This window comes from Canis lupus, chromosome 30 (genome assembly GCF_011100685.1).
Source record: "Canis lupus familiaris isolate Mischka breed German Shepherd chromosome 30, alternate assembly UU_Cfam_GSD_1.0, whole genome shotgun sequence".
Classification (NCBI taxonomy): domain Eukaryota; kingdom Metazoa; phylum Chordata; class Mammalia; order Carnivora; family Canidae; genus Canis; species Canis lupus.
Window position 1 is genome coordinate 16,719,520 of NC_049251.1, and position 19,885 is coordinate 16,739,404.

At 37.9% G+C, this 19,885-nt stretch overlaps 1 protein-coding gene across 3 annotated transcripts in view; it reads right to left on the reverse strand.

The window, feature by feature from the left end:
- The window catches only part of USP50 (ubiquitin specific peptidase 50), a 45,119-nt gene that overhangs the window by 19,936 nt on the left and 5,298 nt on the right, over positions 1 to 19,885 (reverse strand). For 2 of the 3 annotated variants that reach the window (XM_038580405.1, XM_038580406.1), the window contains exons 5-6: positions 19,054 to 19,196; positions 14,694 to 14,826 (exon numbers count right to left, since the gene is read on the reverse strand). In XM_038580405.1, coding sequence (XP_038436333.1) covers positions 14,694 to 14,826; positions 19,054 to 19,196 — 276 coding nt within the window. Of the gene's footprint in view, positions 1 to 12,361; positions 12,626 to 14,693; positions 14,827 to 19,053; positions 19,197 to 19,885 lie in introns of those variants that run through there. The other variant, XM_038580404.1, reaches the window with a different exon arrangement.

Genomic DNA, 19,885 nt, shown 5'->3' on the forward strand with positions numbered 1-19,885 from the left:
ACAAGAAGGCAGAGAGATGGCTAACACATAGGAAAAGATGCCCAACATTGCTTATCATCAGGGAAATGCAAATCAAAACCACAATGAGGTATCACTTCACACATGTCAGAGTGGCCAAAATCAAAACACAAGAAACAAGTATTGGTAAGGATGTGGAGTAAAAGAACTCTTGTGTGTTGTTGGTGGGAATGTAGGCTGGTAAAGCCATTGTAAAAACAGTATGGAGGTTCTCCAAAAAATTAAAAATGGAACTACCATATGATCCAGTAAAACACTGCTGGGTGTTTACCCAAAGAAAATGAAAACACCAATTCAAACAAATACATGCACCCCGTTTCTTGGTTGAGGGGAGTGAGAGGGGAGGAGAGAGGAGGGAGAGAGAGAATCCCAAGCAGGCTCCATGCCCAGCAAGGAGTCCAACATGGGGCTCAATCTCACAACTATGAAATCATGACCTGAGCCAAAATTAAGAGTCAGTTGCTTAACCGACTGAGTCACCCAGGTGCCCCTGCACCCTTATGTTTATTGCAGTATTATTTACTATAGCCAAGATACAGAAGCCACCTAAGTGTCCTTCCATAGATGGACGGATAAAGAAGAAGTGGCATATATACAGAATGGAATGATATGCAGCCATTAAAAAGGATGAGGTCATGCCATTCGTGTCAGCATGGATAAAACTGGAGGGTATTATGTGAAGTGAAATAAGTCAGAATGAGTAAGAAATCCATAGGATTTTACTCATATGTAGAATCTTTAAAAAGTGAACCAACAAACAAAAGCAGAATCATACATAAACACAGAGAACAATCTGATGTTTGCCAGAGTGGGGGAAGGAGGAGATGGGGAAAATGGATGTGGATGAGTGGGAGATACAGGATTCCGGTTATGGACTAAGAATAATAAAAGGCACAACATAAGGACAAAGGAGGCAACAATATACAACAGAGAAAGAAAAGTCTGCAATAAATGGTGCGAGGAAAATGGGACAGCTGCATTGGAAAAGAATGAAAAGACCACTTTCTTTCACCATACACAAAAATAAACTCAAAACAGATTTAAAACTCCTATAAGAAAACAGGCAGTAATCTCTTGACCTTAGCTACATATTTATGAATAGGTCTCCTAAGGCAAGGGAAACAAAAGCAAAATAAACTATTTTGACTATACCAAAAAGCTTTTGCACAGCAAAGGAAACCATCAACAAAACAAAAATCAACCTACAGAATGGGATAAAACATTTGCAAATCATGTATCTAATAAGGGGTTAATATAAAAAATATACAAAAAACTTATGCAACTCAACACCAAAAGAACAATCTGATTTTAAAATGGGCAGATGACATGAATAGACCTTTATCTAAAGACATACAAGTGGCCAAGAGACACACGCAAAGATGCTCAACATTACTAATCATCAGGAAAATGCAAATCAAAACCACAGTCAGATATCACCTTACACCAGTCAGAATGTCAACTATCGTTCAACTTCAAAAAAAAAAAAAAAAAAGGTATCCAAAAAAATGACAACCTGATGATAGACTTCTCCATGGCAGCCACAGGAATCAGAAATAATAAAATGCTTCCAAATGATCAAAGAAAACTGTTGCTCTTGCATTTGGTTTCTAGCTAAATTTTTCAAGAATTGAGAGCACCTGGGTGGTACAGTCAGTTAAGCATCTGACTCTTGGTTTCAGCTCAAGTCGTGATCTCAGGGTTATGAGACTGGGCCCTGCATTGGGCTCTGCACTCAGCATAGAGTCTGCTTAAGATTCTCCCTCTCCCCACCCACCTCCCCCTTCCCCATACCTCTCTTCCCCATACTCATACTGTCTAATAAATAAATAAATCTTAAAAAAAAATTATTCAAGAATTGAACTAAAGACTTTTTCTAGGCCAAAGAGTGGGGGACTTTGGGGTAACAAACCCTTTATGAAAAGTCTACTAAAATATATCCCACATGAATAAATGAACCTGAATACAGATGGAAGAAGTGATATATACATGAGAGAGAATGGTTAGCAAAAAATTGGTAGAGCCTGGTAAATCTAAGTGAACATGAACTGTATAAAACCATGATAAATAATGTCTACTTTGGAGGTACATATTAAAAGTTAAAACATGTCAGAAAATAATAATAGTAATAGGGCCATCAGAATTATAGTGTTTCAAGATCCTTGCATTTGTTTGAGAGTGTAGGAATCTTAACTTTGGGCATGAAGTCAAACATGAAAACTGAACTTTTAAGGTTAATTGCAAAAGAATCCAAAGAAAATATATGAACTCCAAAGTTGTAGAGGGAAAATAAACCAAAGAAAATTATCAATTTAGTAATATACAAGAAAAAAGAGGAAAATGACTGAAGAAATCAGATTAACATATAACATACAGGATGACAACAGAAACAAATCAAAGTTTTTTACTAGTTGAAATATATGGTATGAACTAAACTTACTGGAAAGATTGGGGTTTTTTTTTTTTTAAGTTTTTTTTTTTTAATTTTTATTTATTTATGATAGTCACAGAGAGAGAGAGAGAGAGAGGCAGAGACACAGGCAGAGGGAGAAGCAGGCTCCATGCACCGGGAGCCCGACGTGGGATTCGATCCGGGGTCTCCAGGATCGCGCCCTGGGCCAAAGGCAGGCGCCAAACCGCTGCGCCACCCAGGGATCCCAGATTGGGGTTTTTTAAATCCAGTTCTGTATGCTATACTACATTCAGAATTCAAAAGGGTTGAATTTAAAGAGATATGAAGTACAGTGACCAAAGGAAGCTGGGGTAGCCATATAAATACCAGTTAAAATGGACTTAAAAACAAAAGCATTATAATTGAGTCACTTAACGAGAAAAGATTTAAGACACCAGAAGATGATTTTAAACTGCTATGCACCTAATAAAATTGATTTGTTTTAAAAAGAAATGAACTCTAGGAAAATTTTGACAAATCTAACATAATAATGGTATATGTTTATCACATACTATTACATATGTTTATTATGTTTTATTAGATATTTATATCTAAGATAATAATGACTAAATAGTATTTATCCCAGTAACACAAATGTAGTAAAATTAGAAAGTCTATAAATGTAACAGACTATATTAACAGATTATAAAGGATTCAAGAAAGCCATAATATCTCAATTATTGTGGAAAAAAAGTTTAATAAAATTCAGTACCTTTACAAATATGCACAAAATATTAGCAAAACCAGAAATAGAAGGAACAATTCATACCCTGATAAAGAGTAGCTACTAAAAAGTTACAAGCTTCATTCTTGATTGTTCTCTTTAAAATGAAAAACAAAAAGATTTCAAACATACTTCTTTCAACTATCAACTAGTTAAACAGAAAAACAGTAAAGATAGCTTTGAATAACACAAGGTTAACTTCCATGACATAAGGAAGCTGGATCCTAATAAATAGAAATACATAAGTCTCAACACGTGTAAAAGAATTCATTTCATACAGATCATAATCTTTTAACATAATACAATAAAACTAGCAGTAAATGCAAAAATATATATAATAGAAAAATAATATAGTTCAGGGAGCAGAGTGGGTCAGGTATTTTTTTTGGGGGGGGTCAGGTTTTTTTTTTTAATTTTTATTTATTTATGATAGTCACACAGAGAGAGAGAGGCAGAGACACAGGCAGACGGAGAAGCAGGCTCCATGCACTGGGAGCCCGACGTGGGATTCGATCCCGGGTCTCCAGGATCGCGCCCTGGGCCAAAGACAGGCACCAAACCGCTGCGCCACCCAGGGATCCCGGGGGGGTCAGGTATTATGCATGAGTCGATAGCTCATCTATAAAGTTGGGTAATGGATGCATTAGGTTCCTTATAATGTTTTATTTTGTATGTGTTCGAAGGGTTCTATAATTTAACAGGTGGTAGGCAGTGAAAGTACTATCCAGAGAAACATTTGTAGTTTTAAATGCTTATATTATATATGAAAGAACAGGCTAAATGTTAATGAACTAAGCTCCCAATTTAAAACAGTAAGAAAGATAATAAACCCAAGAAGAGTGGAAAGAGATAATAAAATTAGAAGATTTATGAACCAGAAAAAAAAGATATAATAAGGAGGATCAAAAATCAAGTTAGTCCTTTGAAAAGACTTCAACAATACAGACTTCAACAAGATTGATTAAGAAAAAAAATAAAGGCAATGATAAGTACATAAAATTAGAAATTAAAAATGGTACAGGTATCTACAGATCCTGCAGAAGTTTTAAAACATTTTAATACCCTAAAAAAGTTATGCCAGAAAACTGAACACTGTGATGAAATAGATAAATATTCAGAAAATTATAACTTATCAGACCAATGGAAAAAGAATATACAAAGCCTGAAAAGACCTACAGTATTAAATAAATTATACAAGGAGCTAACAATCTTCCCTTAAAGGCGAATGCATGCCCAGGTTACAGGTGAGTTCTATCAATCCTTCAAGAAACTTATCGTAGCCTTACACAAACTTCTGTACAAGAGGAAGAAAAGTTCCTCTAACTCATGAGGTCAATTTAACCATGATACCTATACTAGACAAAGGGTGTAAGAAAGAAAACCAGGGGTAACTCTCATCCAAGAGATTATTGCATAATCTTAAATTGTGGTAAACCAAATCAAGCAAAATATATCTCAGATAATAATGACCAAACAGTATTTAAACCAGCAATGCAAGGTTAGTAATAAGGTAGTAAGTTAGAAAATCTATAAACGTAATTCAACAGATTAACAGATTAAAAAGCATTCAGGAGGGCCATTTCTCAATTATTGTAGAGATAAAAATTTAACAAAATTCTCACTTTTACAAACACACACAAAAAGTGTTAACAAAACCAGAATAGAAGGAAGTATCCGTAACCTGATAAAGTATAGCACTAAAACATAGCAAGCATTATCCTTGATTATTCCCTTTAAAAATCAAGAAAAAAAGGGTACTTAGAGTCCTGGGCTCACCTCCTCCCAGGGACACACCAAAAACCAACAGGGCTTGCTTGCATCCATGAGACCTACAAGGCTATAACAAGCTATAACGGTTCTTAAAGAGCTCAAACTCACTTGTCCCAGAGTGCAACACAGAGGCAGCCAACTGAGAGGTGCCTGGGCTTTATGTGAATGAAGCTCATTTGCTTTTTTTTTTTTTTAAGATTTTATTTATTCATGAGAGACACAGAGAGAGAGGCAGAGACACAGAGAGAGGGAGAAGCAGGCTTCTCACAAGGAGCCCGATGCAGGACTCAGATCCCCAGACCCAGGATCATGCCCTGAGCGGAAGGCAGATGCTCAACCAAGGAGCCACCCAGGTGTCCCTCATTTGCTCATTTTAAAGCACTGGCCTGAAGGGCAGGCATCTAATTAGCACACATGGAGAGCCCCGTAGGCCAGTGGGAGCCATCTTCACATTCCCCCTGTGCCATGCTCCAGAGTGCTAACGTCTCCCAGAGTAGAGCTTTACATGTCTGGTGCCCTGTTTTTTTTTTATGAATGCCATCCAGGGGATTCCCCATAATTGCCTAGCTCTGGTGACCAGGGGGGCTTGTGTTCCGAGGTCCTATGGGATTATAACAATCAGAGACAGTTCTTAGCAGGTTATCATCCCCAGGGTGCTGGACAGACAGTGGAATGAAACACCCCCCAGTCTTTCTATGAAGGAGGCCTATTTGCTTGTCCTGGGGCTTCATGAAGCCTGGGGAGAACACTTTAGGTTTGGCACACAACCGGAGGCCAACAGGGGTGCTGTGGAGGCTCTAGGCCAGTGGACGCCATCTTTGTGTTCTTCCTCTGCTTTGCTATGACTTACTGGTATCTCCCAGAAGGGAGCTTTTACATTCATCTGGAGCCCTATTTTTTCCAGCTGCTGCCCAGGGACAACACCTCTAGATTGCCTTGGCTTTGGTGACCAGCAAGCCTTTATCCATGTGGTCCCACAGAACTGTATGCATATATTTGCATACTTTAAAAGCTGCTGTCTGAGGATCTGGCTTCCAGTATGCCTGAATCTAGCTACTGACCAAGATCCTTCCCTTTTGGAAATGAAAAACACCCTCAACTAATGGGAACCATAAAAATAAAATAGGCTGTTTGGACAATCACAAAAGGTTGAAAGAAAATCAAAAGCTTGTGGGCATGGTTGAACATAAGGATCATTTCCTATTCAAAGCCATTCCTTCAAGGCTGCAAGAGGTGGCTGTTTTATCTAATTTACAGAAACCAACACAAGGAGTTCAGAAAAATAAATAGAGAAATATGTGTTAAAAGAATGAGATAACCTTAGAAAAGGCCTTAATGAAAAAATAAAATTGTTTAAAACAGAAAAAAAAAAGATCTTAATGAAATAGAGGTTAAGTAATTTACCTTATGAAGAGTTTAAAGTATTGGTCATAAAAATGCTCACCAAACTCAGGAAATGAATGAATGAGCACAGTGAGAACTTCAACAAAGAGGAAATATAAAAAAGTAGCAAATAGAAGTCATAGAGTTGAAGAACACCATGACTGAACTGAAAAATACACTAGAGAGGTTCAACAGCAGCCTAGATGAAGCAGAAAATAGCATCCTTTAACTTAAGGACAGGGCAGTGGTATTCACCTAATCAGAGCAACAACAACAAAAATAAATAGATAAAAATTTTAAAAATGAAGATAGCTTAGGGACATATAGATTAACATCAAACAGACTAACATTTGCAGTATAGGGGTCCCAAAAGGAGGTGAGAGATAAAGGGGGAAAAAAAGTTAAAGAAATAATGACTGAAATTTTTCTAACTTGGGGAAGGAAACAGACAAACTAGGTCCAGAGAGTTCCAAAGAGACCCACACCAAGACATGTTACCATTAAAATGTCAAAAGTGGGGGCACCTGGGTGTCTTGCTCAGTTGGTTAAAAGTCTGACACTTGATTTCAGCTCAGGTCATGGTCTCAGGATTGTGAGATCTAGCCCTTTGTTGGGCTGTACGCCTGCTTAGTATTCTCTCTTTCCCTCTCCCTTTGCCCATCCCCCCTTCCCAATAAAAATTTAAAAATTAAATTAAATGTCAAAAGTGAAAGACAAGGGGAGAATCTTAAAAGCAACATGAGAAAAAACAACTTGCTGTGTAGAAAGGGACCCCAATAAGACTAACAGCTGTTTCCAGCAGAAATTTTTACAGGCCAGATGAGAATGGCATGATATATTCAACACATACAGGAGGTCATAGCTAGAGAAGTAAGACAAGAAAATAAATTAACAGAGACAAACCAAAAAACAGACTCTTATTATAGAGAACAAACTGAAGGTCACTGTAGGGGAGGAGAGAAGGGGATGGGCTAAACCGGTAATGGGGATTAAGGAGGGCACTTGTTGGGATAAGTACTGGGTGTTACATGTAAGTGATGAATCAATTAAATTCTACTCCTGAAACTACTACACTATATTGTAACTAACTAGAATATATATATATATATATATATTATATATACATGAATGACACAGAGAAAGAGGCAGATACATAGGCAGAGAGAGAAGCAGACTCCCTGCAGGGAACCTAATGTGGGACTTGACCCACTGAGCCACCCAGGTGACCCTAGAATTTAAATGAAAACTTAAAACAACAAAAAATATATAATAATTGGAAATTAAACAAAACTGACATTTGCAAAGGAGATGTAGACAGATTATTAGAAATAATGAGAATTCAACGAGATGACTGGATATGGTAAAATGAAAAAATCATTTCTACACACCAGCTGTAAACTTTTTAAAGATTTATTTATTTATTAATGAGACACAGAGAGAGAGAGAGAGAGGCAGAGACACAGAGGGAGAAGCAGGCTCCATGCAGGGAGCCTGACGTGGGACTTGATCCCGGGTCTCCAGGATCAGGCCCTGGGCTAAAGGCGGCGCTAAACCGCTGAGCCACCCGGGCCACCCCATTAGCAGTTTTTAAAAAGTTTTAACACAGTATCATTTATCAATTTATCACTTAGGAACAAAAGTAACAAAAACTAACTATTTAGGAATAAATATAAGGAAATAGGTGTAAGAAATCCATGGAGAGGAACCCTGGGTGGCTCAGTGGTTGAGCATCTGCCTTTGGCTCAGGCGGTGATCCCACAGTCCTGAGATCAAGTCCCACATCAGGCTCCCCACAGGAAGTCTGCTTCTCCCTCTGCCTATGTCTCTGCCTCTCTGTGTGTCTCTTACGAATAAATAATCTTAAGAAAAAAGATTATTATTATTATTTTATATATAATTATTATTATTATTTCTTAATAATCTTAAGAAAAAAGAAATCTATGGAGAGAATTATAAACCCTTACTGAATGATACTAGATAAATGGAAAGATGTAATAGTCTTCATGGATTGGAAGATTAAATTCTCTCCCAATAGCCAATGCACTGAACATATCATAGACTGTTCTTTTTAAAGGAAACTGACAAGGGCCATGGATAGCCAAAATAAAATTTGTGATGGTAATGGTTTAGGGGAGGTGGTTTAGGTAGTGAAGGTTCTTGCTCTACCAGATACCAAGATTTATTTTATTTATTTATTATTTTTAATGATTTTATTTGTGAAAGAGGCAGAGACATATGCAGAGAGAGAAGCAGGCTCCATGCAGGGAGCCCGATGTGGGACTTGATCCCAGGACTCCAGGATCACACCCTGCGCCAAAGGCAGGTGCTCAACCATTGAGCCACCCAGGCATCCCCCAAGATTTATTTTAGAGCTATGCTAATTAAGACAGTGTAGCATTAGCTTAAGGGTAAACCGAATGACCACTAAACACATGGTTTAGGAAAGGTAGCATTGTAAATTACTGAAGAAAAGAGGATGCTAGGACATTCAGTTATTCATATGGAAAAAAATGAAACTGCATCTCTACCAAGCACCACAAATTGTAAAAAGTACAAGACAAAAAAAAATCAAAGCTTTTAGAAAACATAGGAAAATATCTTTGTGACAGTGGAATTGAAAAGGATTTTTTAAGTGAGGAAGTTCACAGAAAAGAACTAGAAAAGATAGATAATAATGTTTCAACTAAAATTAAAACTTAGTTTGTTAGAAGTTACTACAAGACATCAGCACCAAATGCAGTTTGCAAATTTTGAATGGATTTTGGTCTTCCAAAAAAAAAAAGGCTATATGAAAACACTGGAGCAACTGGGAACATTTGAACATGGGCATATGAATGTAAGTGATGGAATTTTTAATTTTTTTATATATAATACTAGTATTATGTGTATGTAGGAGAAGGTGATTAAGAGATGAATGATTTATTTATGGATAAACTGTTGTGATACATGCAATTAACATACAAATTTAGCATAACCTATAAAAGTTTATATATATATATATGTTTATATATATAGAGAGAGACAGCAATATATATTAAAATGTACATGGCAAAATATTCATTGTTGGATCTAGATGAAGTATATACCTATGTTCTTTGTACCATTATTTCAGATTTTGTGAATGTTTGCAATTTTTTATTTTATTTATCTTTTTAAAGATTTATTTACTTATTTGAGAGAGAATAAGTGGAGGAGGCGCAGAGGGAGAGACAGAAAGAGAATCCTCAAGCAGACTCTCCAATGAGCACAGAGCCCAACACAGAGCTCAACGTCCCTGAGATCATGACCTGAGCCAAAATCAAGAGTCAGATACTCAACCGGGTCATTTATGCACCCTGCAAATTTTAATTAAAAAAAATTTTTAGGGGGCTCCTGGATGGCTCAGTGGTTGAGCGTCTGCGTTTTGTTGAAGAGACTTTGTTTTTCTCATTATATATTCTTGTCTCCTATGGTGTAGTGAAGGAAATTATCAACAAAACAAAAAGATAAACTATTGAATAGGTGAAGATATTTGCAAATGATCTACCTGATAGGGGTTATATATACTTAATATATAAAGTATATCAAGAACGTATACAACTCAATACCAAAAAACCCCCCAGCAGTCCAATTTAAAAATGGGCATAAGATGTGAATATACATTTATCCAAAGAAGACATACAGATGGCCAACAGACACATGAAAAGATGCTCAGCATCACTCATCATCAGGGAAATGCAAATCAAAACCATAATGAAGTATCACCTCACACCTGTCAGAATGGCCAAAATCAAACCACTAGAAATAACAAGTGTTGACAAGGATGTAAGAAAAGGGAACCATTATGTACTGCTGATGGGAATGCAAACTGGTGCAGCCACTGTGGAAAACAGTTTGGAGATTCTTCAAAACTAAAAATAGAACTACCATATGATCCAGAAATTCTACAACTGGATATTTACCCAAAGAAAATGAAAATACTAATTTGAAAAGATACATGCATCCCTATGGTTACTGCAGTATTATTTACAATAGCTAAGATATGAAAGCAACTAAAGTGTATATCCATACATAGATCAATACATAAAAATGGTGTAGTATGTAACTTATGTGTATATATATATATATGCACACACACATACACACTAAGCCATATTACTCAGCTATAAAAAAGAGTGAAATCTTGCCATTTGCAACAACATGGATGGATCTAGAGAGTTTAATTCTAAGTGAACGAAGTCAGAGAAAGAAAATGCCATATGGGGATGCCTGGGTGGTTCAGTGGTTGAGCATCTGCCCTGGGCTCAGGTCGTGATTGTGGGGTCCTGGGATCAAGTCCCTTCATCAGGCTGTCCGCAGGGAGCCTGCTTCTCCCTCTGCCTATGTCTCTGCCTCTTTCTCTGTGTCTCTCATTAATAAATAAATAAAACCTTTTAAAAAAAGAAAATACCATATGATTTCACTCATATGTGGAATTTAAGAAACAAAACAAATAAATGAAGAAAAAAGAAGAAAGCAAACAAACAAACAAAAAAACCCTGACTCCTAAAAACAGAGAATAAACTCAGTCTGATTACTAGAGGGGAAGGGCAGAGGGGTGAAATAGGTGATGGAGATTAAGGAGTGCACTTGTCATGATTAGCACTGAGTAATGTATAGAACTGTTCAATCACTATATTGTACACCTGAAAGTAATATAACACTGTATGTTTACTGGATTTAAAATTTTAAAACTTAATAAAAATATGTTTAGAATTTTAAAAATGCACCTCTAAATGACCAGTGCACACACACACTCCATGTATGTGTGTATATGTGTGTATTCATTGGACCCCATAAATTTGAAAATACAGAAACTGCACTTTTAAAATTTAAATTCCAGTTAGTTAACACATGCGTACTATTAGTTTCAAGTACAATTTAATGACTCAACACCTACATATGACACCCAGTGGTCATCACAAGTGTCCTCTTTAATCTCTATCACCTATTTCACCCATCCTCCCACCCCCACCCTTCCAGGAACCCTCAGTTTGTTCTCTATAGTTCAGAGTCTGTTTCTTGATTTGCCTCTCTCTCTTCCCTGCCCCCCCCATAATCATTTGCTTTGTTTCTTAAATTCCACAAATGGTATTTGTCTTTCTGTGACTAGCTTAGTTTGCTTAGCATGATGCTCTCTAGCTCCATCCACATCATTGCACATGGTAAGATTTCATTCTTTTTGATGGCTGAGAATATTTCATTGTGTAATATATATACACCACATCTTCTTTATCCCCTCATCAGTCGATGGATACCTGGGCTGCTTCCACAATTTGGCTATCGTTGATAATGCTGCTATAAACAATGGGGTGCATGTATCCCTTCAAATCAGTATTTTTGTATCCTTTGGGTAAATACCTAGTAGCACAATTGTTAGATTGTAGGGTAGTTCTATTTTCAATTTTTTGAGGAATCTTCGTACTGTTTTCCACAAAGGCTGATGGCTGCACTGATTTGCATTCCCACCAATAGTGAAAAATGGACAATTTTAAATATAACCTTAAAAACTGTGTTAAGGTAATACTGTGATTTTGTAAGATAATATAGGTGAATGTCATCATGATCTTTGGACAGAGGAATTTGTAGTATTTTCACAGAATGGAATACTCTACAGCAAGTAGAACGAACAAACTACAATGCATGGAACAATATGAATGAATGTTGCATAATTCTGAGTGATAAGAGCTAGACACAAAAGAGTACACACTGTGTGATCCTATTTCTATAAAGCACAAAAGCTGGCAAAATCTATCCTGTCAGCAGTTAGTGGTTTCCCAGACTAGAATTGGGTACAAGGCCAGTTAGGGTGTTAGTGATAGCCTACTTCTGGTTACATGGGCAGGTTCACTTTTTGAAAATTCACTGAATTTTACAGTTATGATATGGATTTTTCTATATATGTATGTTTTACTCCAATAAAGGTTTATTTTTGAAAAAAATGAAGATACAGATATCCTGAATAGATCTATAATAGCTAAAGCAAATTGAGCTAGTATTTGAAAATCCACCTATTAAGGACAAACATTCCAGTAGCAGAAGGTCTTTCTGTTTAATTCTAACAGACCTTCAAGAAACAAGTTATTAGTATAGTAATACAAACTGCCAGAGAGGGATCCCTGGGTGGCGCAGCGGTTTGGCGCCTGCCTTTGGCCCAGGGCGCAATCCTGGAGACCCGGGATCGAATCCCACATCGGGCTCCCGGTGCATGGAGCCTGCTTCTCCCTCTGCCTGTGTCTCTGCCTCTCTCTCTCTCTCTGTGACTATCATAAATAAATAAAAATTAAAAAAAAAAAAAACAAAACAAACTGCCAGAGAAGAGCATTTAACTGTAAAGCCATATATGTACTGTTATTACTGTATATTATACTGTACATTGTTATAACTGTATATTATTATATAAGTTATTACTATATAATACCATTACTGTTATTACTACAAAGGACAGAATGAGGATAAACAGAAGAAATTATAAGGAGAAAAGCAGATTTACATTATCAGAGGCAGCATAATGTAGTAGTGAGAGTGAGACTCTGAGGGCCAGCCTGCCTAACCTCAGACCATGGCTCTGCCCTCTGTAGGCGATATGATTGAATCAGATTATTTAACCCCTGTGTGTTGTTCTCCATTCTGTAAAATGGGGGTAATACTAGTGCTTACCTCACAGGGCTATATAAAGATTATATGATCGATTATTTGCAAAGCGCTTAGAATGGTAGCCGGTACGTAACAAACACTATACATTTGTATAGCAAATCAAACAAATCTGGTGGGTTAAAGAGCCTGCCTTGTAAAGCAGTAAGCTTTTCAGGGGCTCATGCAAAGGCTGGAAAAATACCAGTTTGGGGTCTAGCAATCTTCTCAAACTTCAGTATGCATTCGGATCACATGGAAATCTTGCTAAAGTGCATGTTCTGAGTCAAAACCCTGGGTGGAATCTGAAATTCTTTATTTCTAAGAGAGGGTGCCGGTGCTGTGGGGCTCCTGTGGACTACAGCTTGAGGAGTAGAGATCTAGGCCTTTCCATATGGCTATATATACATCATGGCTTCAAAGATGCTTAGTTCTTATTTCTGATTATCAACTGGCAGTTGATTCTAAATTCTAAATATATTTCTCTTTCAAAACCAACTTTCGTCACCTCAATTAACTAATAATAATTTAAACACTAAAAGGATTATAAATTTATAGGAAGCTTGGGATGACTCTTTACACAAATGTGAATCTTCTCATAATGTAGTAATTATATGTGCTCTGTCTCTCTCTCTTTTTTAAATTCAGCTATCTTTTGGCTTTTCTTAAAGAAAAAACACTTATCACAAGAAATGTGAACAGTGAAATACAGCAGAGGCAGTTCCTGTGTCATTTTGGAATTCACAGTAGAGTCTATATTTGATATGATAAAGAAGATAAAGAAGATGTCACTTTAGATCTCCAGTAGGGAAGTGACAGAAGGAAAAGCTCCTGTGAGGGCAGGATAAATGACAAAGAAGGAAATGTCAGGCTTGAAGTAAAAAGAAAAAATAAAGAACAATCATTTTTTTAAACTTTGAAGGTATGGTTCTGAGATGTGAAAGAGGTTAAAGAGTAGGACTAACATTGAGCAACATATTAATTCAACATGCTGAATAGGCAAATGAGACTTTGATGTATCAGAGAACCTGGTGAAGCATACTTCTGTGCATCCCCCTGGACCTCAGGTTCTAAAGACTGTTAACATGTGATCCAGAATGGAAACCTGAAGAATGGCTTGGTGCTTGGGGCTTTTTGACATTGTGGGAAATTCTGGATGATTTGGTCTGAGTTATATCCCATGCTTTCTTTCCTTTAGGGAATCCTCAGTAATGATGATTGACTTAAAGCCAAAGGGAACCCGCAGAGTTTCCTGGGGACTGGATGCACATAGGCAGCAACTCTGGGATTGTCCTGTGCAGAGTGTCTAAGGGCTTTGGCCATAGAGTGGCTCATGAACATACAACATAAAGCTGGGACTGTCCTGTACAGAGTATCTGAGGGCTTTGGCCATAGAGTGGCTCATGAACATACAACACAAAGCTATTGACACTAATTTCTGCTGTTTCTGTGGCCCACTTTGCAAATGCTCCCAGATCTGATAGAGCCAATGAGTAAGGAGGCAGTGGATAGGACATTTTATTTTTCTATTATTCTACTGTTTGAAGTCAACACGGAAAGTTCCAGACTATATATTTTGCTTTAAAAAGAAGAATATAGGAGAAGTGAGGGAAAGATGAGACTAGGCATTCAAAGTATATAATGCTACAGTTTTCTTTAAACTTGTGCTATTTTAAATAGTTTTAGTATTTTACTCACCACCACTGCACAGAGGTTGTATTTAGGGTGTTTCCGAAAAACTGGACAAATATAAGGAGTAAGGTCTAAGTTGGTGAGTGGGTAGTGAATATCTGTTCTCAGTTTCCTTTTCATTGTACCCAGAATGTCAAATCTGGAGAGAGAATAAATGTACGAAACATAAAGTAAGTTTGTAAACCATTCATGAATGAAGTCTACATACCTTGGTAAATTCCAATATAGTTAAAAATAATTTCTTGGAAAAATAATTTGGCACAGACCTGTACATAAATTTTTTTCTTATCTATGTGTATTTATAATCTCCACATCCACATGTGTCAGCTGAACTGAGACTGGTTATGCCAGAGGTGTGAGTCAGGAGGTGAGACAGTACAAAGTCAATCCAGGGAGAGGAGAAGATGGGGACAAAGCCAGGTTTGGCATCAAGGAGTAGAAAACACATTGATTGACTCAGCTTTTCCTTATCTTGACTTTAGCATGTGTCGTCTCAGCAGTGTCTCATTTTCCAACTCTCAGGTTTTTATATATCTTTAAAAAGATAAAATTTTCCAAAAATCTTGTCCCATTCTCTATTTGTTTAGATCAACAATTCCAAAATCTGAATTCCTATCAGAATCACCCTGGAGCTTTTTAAAAAATAAATTATGATGGTGCCTGGGTGGCTCAGTTAGGCACCCAACTCTTGGATTTCTGCTCAGATGGTGATCTCAGGGTCAGGAGATCAAGCCCTACATTGGGCTCTGAGCTGGGCATGGAACCTGTGTAAGATTCTCGATCTCTCCCTCTGCTCCTCTCGTCCCCCTCTAAATAAATAAATTAAGTAAAAAAGTCCATTTTCGAAAAATGGCTGAATGGCTGATTTAGGTCTGGGGCAGGGAAATTACTGTGTGAACCTGAGATATCCTCATGCTTTCAGCAAGACACCTTGTTTGCAAAAACTAAGGGAGTACCTACTATCTGACCCAACAATCCTGTGCCTACATATCATAGCAGAAGAAATGAAGATTTATACCCACATAAAAACCTATATTCTAATGTTTATAGCAGCTGAATTCATATCCGCCACAAATTGGAATCAACCCAAATATTCATCAACTCATGAATGGATAAACAATTGTGGTATAAGGAGTGCCTGGCTGGCTCAGTTGGTAATCCATGCAACCTCTGATGCCAGGGTCATGAGTTCAAGCCTCACAATGGGTGTGGAGCCTACTTAATTAAAAAAAAAAAAAAAAACACCCATAAGAGTGGTATATTCATGAAAGGGAATACTACATAGCAATAAAAAGGAAAGAACCACTAACTCACTAACAACATGAATTAATTTCAGAAACACTATGCTAAGTGAAAGAAGCCAAACTAAAAACAAAACAAAACAAAAAAAAAACTGCACATGGCATACATAACATAGGATATTCTGGGAAAGGCAGAACTATAAAGACAGGAAATCAGATCAAACCTTTCCAGGGACTGAGTGTGGGAGAAGAGGTGGATTATGAGAAAGCATGAGAAAACTTTTTGGGGTGATGGACAGAGTTCTATGTTGGCTCTGCTGGCTACATGACCATGCATTTGTCAAAAATTCATAGGACTACACACTTAAAAAAAAGTATACATTTTATACTTACAATTATACTTTAATAAGTCTGCATTAACTAACTAATGAGCTCAGAGAAGCAGGCTTAAAGGGGTTCCCACTGGCCAATTTTGAGCAATTTAAGCATAAAGAAGGATGATGATAGTAATGGATTTTAGGCACATTAATTTTTAAAATATCCATGAGTTCGGGCACCTGGGTGGCTCAGTGGTTGAGCATCATTGGCTCAGGTCATGATCCTGGGGTCCTGGGATTGAGTCCTGAATAAGGTTCCTCACAGGGAGCCTGCGTCTCTCTCTGCCTCTGTCTCTGCCTCTCTGTCTCTCATGAATAAATAAATATTTTTTTTAAAAATCCAGATTCATGTTAATTACAGAGGGGAAACTATACTTATAAATGGTGGGGGGATCCCTGGGTGGTGCAGCGGTTTGGCGCCTGCCTTTGGCCCAGGGCGCGATCCTGGAGACCCAGGATCGAATCCCACATCGGGCTCCCGGTGCATGGAGCCTGCTTCTCCCTCTGCCTGTGTCTCTGCCTCTCTCTCTCTCTATCATAAATAAACAAAAAAATTTAAAAATAAATAAATAAATAAATAAATAAATAAATAAATAAATAAATAAATGGTGGGATCTTCTAGTCACTATCTTAACTATGGCATCAAACTTAACATCACCAAGAGTGGGACAAACTTTTATGATGTGCCTCCTGATATAATGTGTGTGACAAATACAGAACATCACCTAGTCTGCATTTCCACTAAAAAAAAAGTTTATCCTGAATCTCACCATGGGGAAGCAATTAGATAAATACAGAATGGGGCATATAATATAAACAATGGACTCCCCAAGGACTTTTTTAAAAAGATTTTATTTACTCATGAAAGAGAGAGAGAGAGGCAGAGACACAGGCAGAGGGAGAAGCAGGCTCCATGCCGGGAGCCCGATGCGGGACTTGATCCTGGGACTGCAGGACCATGCCCCGGGCCAAAGGCAGGCGCTGAACCGCTGAGCCACCCAGGGATCCCCACCAAGGACTTTTTTAATGAGAAAAAAAAAGTTTAAATATATAAAAAGGTGGAAGGATTATCCTAGATTAAGAGACTAAAGAAACAGCCAGGAGCACCTGGCTGACTCTGTTGGTTAAGTGTCTGCCTTCAGCTCAGGTCATGATCCCAGAGTCCTGGGATCAAGCCCCACATAGGGCTCCCTGCTGAGTAGGGAACCTGCTTCTCCCTCTCCCTCTGCCCCTGCTTGTGCTCTTTCTCTCAAATAAATAAAATCTTTAGAAAAAATAAAGAGACAGCCACGTGCAGTATATGACCCTGGACTGGATGCTGGATTAGAAGTTACAAAAGGCATTTTGGAGATGAAAAATTTAGATATAGATTGTATGTTAGGTGATGGGAAATCACTGTTACATTTCTTGAGCATGATAATGGTGTTGTGATTATTTCAAAGAATGTCCTTGTTCTCAGGTGATATGCGCTGAAGTACTTAAGCAGGAAATGCCATGGTGTTTGCTTCTTATTTCAGAATTCAGCTAATAAAACGGAAGGGATGAAGGAAAGAAGAGGGAGGAGGAAGGGAGGAGGAAGGAAGGAAGGAAGGAAGGAAGGAAGGAAGGAAGGAAGGAAGGAAGGAAGGAAGGAAGGAAGGAGAAAAGAAAGAAAAGAGGAAATGGGGCAATGTTACCAATATTAATGAAGATCCTAGGGCATATTCATTATATATTCTTAGAATTTTTCTGTAGATTTGAAACTTTTTATAATAAAAATGAGGTGGAATTAAAAAATTAAAATCATGATGTTTAGAATCAACCTCAGACCTGTGGAATAAGAATTCCCAAAGGTGAGGCCAGGGAATTTATTTTTTTAAAAGTCCTCATTGTAAAAAAAAAAAAAAAGTCCTCATTGTGAGTGCCAAATGTCTATCAACAGACAAGCAAAATATGATGCAGACACAATGGGATATTATTCAGCTATAGAAAGAAATGAACTTCCAGTACATACCACAACATGGATGAACCTTGAAAACATATTCTAAGTGAAATAGGTCAGCAAAAAGGACATTGTATGATTCCATGTACATGAAGTACCTAGAACAGGCGAGTTTATAGGCACAGAAAGCAGAATTGTTGAATCACTATATTGTACACCTGAACCTAATCTAACACTGTTAGAGTTCAATAAAAAGGTTAAAAGCATGGATTTTATGTTACCTGTGTTTTATCACAAATTTTTAAAAACTAATGTAATATACTGAATTCCATTGAAGTGTACACTGTACTTTTATGTCTTTCCTTTAGAGAGAGCATGTGCACAAGCAGCAGGGGCAGAAGGAGAGGGAGAGAGACTCTCAAGCAGACTCCTCAGTGAGCTCAGAGCCCGAAACAAGAGCTCAGTCTCACAATCCTGACATCAAGACCTGAGTGGAAACCAAGAATCGGACGCTTACCCAACTGAGTCACCCCGGCGCCCCTGAATTGTACACTTTAAATGGGTTAATTGCACGATCTGTGAATTATATCTCAAGAAAGCCATTAAAAAAATCTCAGGGGATCCCTGGGTGGCGCAGTGGTTTGGCGCCTGCCTTTGGCCCAGGGTGCGATCCTGGAGACCCGGGATCGAATCCCACGTCGGGCTCCCGGTGCATGGAGCCTGCTTCTCCCTCTGCATGTGTCTCTGCCTCTCTCTCTCTCTCTCTGTGACTATCATAATTAAATAAAAAATTAAAAAAAAATCTCAGAAAACATCAAAATCCATACCTTTTTAAATGAAAGATAATTATTTTTGGTGCTTTGGAAATACTGGCCCTTACAGCTGTTTCTTGCTTGGTTTCACAGAAAGAACAGTGAATTTGGTTATTCCAGGTCAGTGTGTCTTGTTGAAAAAAACACTGGAGACAGTCCTATGGAGGTAAAAAAGCATTTGGTGACTACTCTGGATCAACTGCAGCCCAGCCTGTTTACAGTAGCACTTTGCAACAGCTGTGGAAATGTGATCTTCAGTGCTTTCCCCAAAGTCAACACATCCAGGAGGCCCTGTGTCACGAGCTGTTGCCTGGACAGGTTTAAAACCTACCTGACAAAAGGAGGTGCGTCTCTCTCACTTAGTTACTGAAATGGATCCAAGTGCCCATCTCACTTCCAATCTCTGGATCAGCATTTTAACATTTCTGGTTTATTTCAGAATAATACTGACTGTGCAGTTTCGACTAACCAAGTCAGGCAGCTGTCTTAGGTTATTTGTCTCATCAGAAAAGTGATCCAAAAACTGAAAATGACCGTGTCCCGTGTTTTGAGGTGACCCAAAATGAAGACGGCAGAACAGAACTTGATCCCATGCCCCCAGAAGCCATCCTGAATGTAGCCAGCCCCCCACTCTGCAAACCATTAACCTGAAGAGAAAGATGAGAGCAGACTGTGTTTCAGTACACATGCCAGTGCCTCATTTAGTGTCTTTGGATTTTGTTTCCAATCATCTTCAGCAATTCCATCTGAGAATTAAGCCTACTTCTACATAAGTAGTAGGATTCTGTTCTCCAATTCTGGTATGGGAAAACTTATAGCAGCAGATGTGTCTTCACAATTTAGTTAG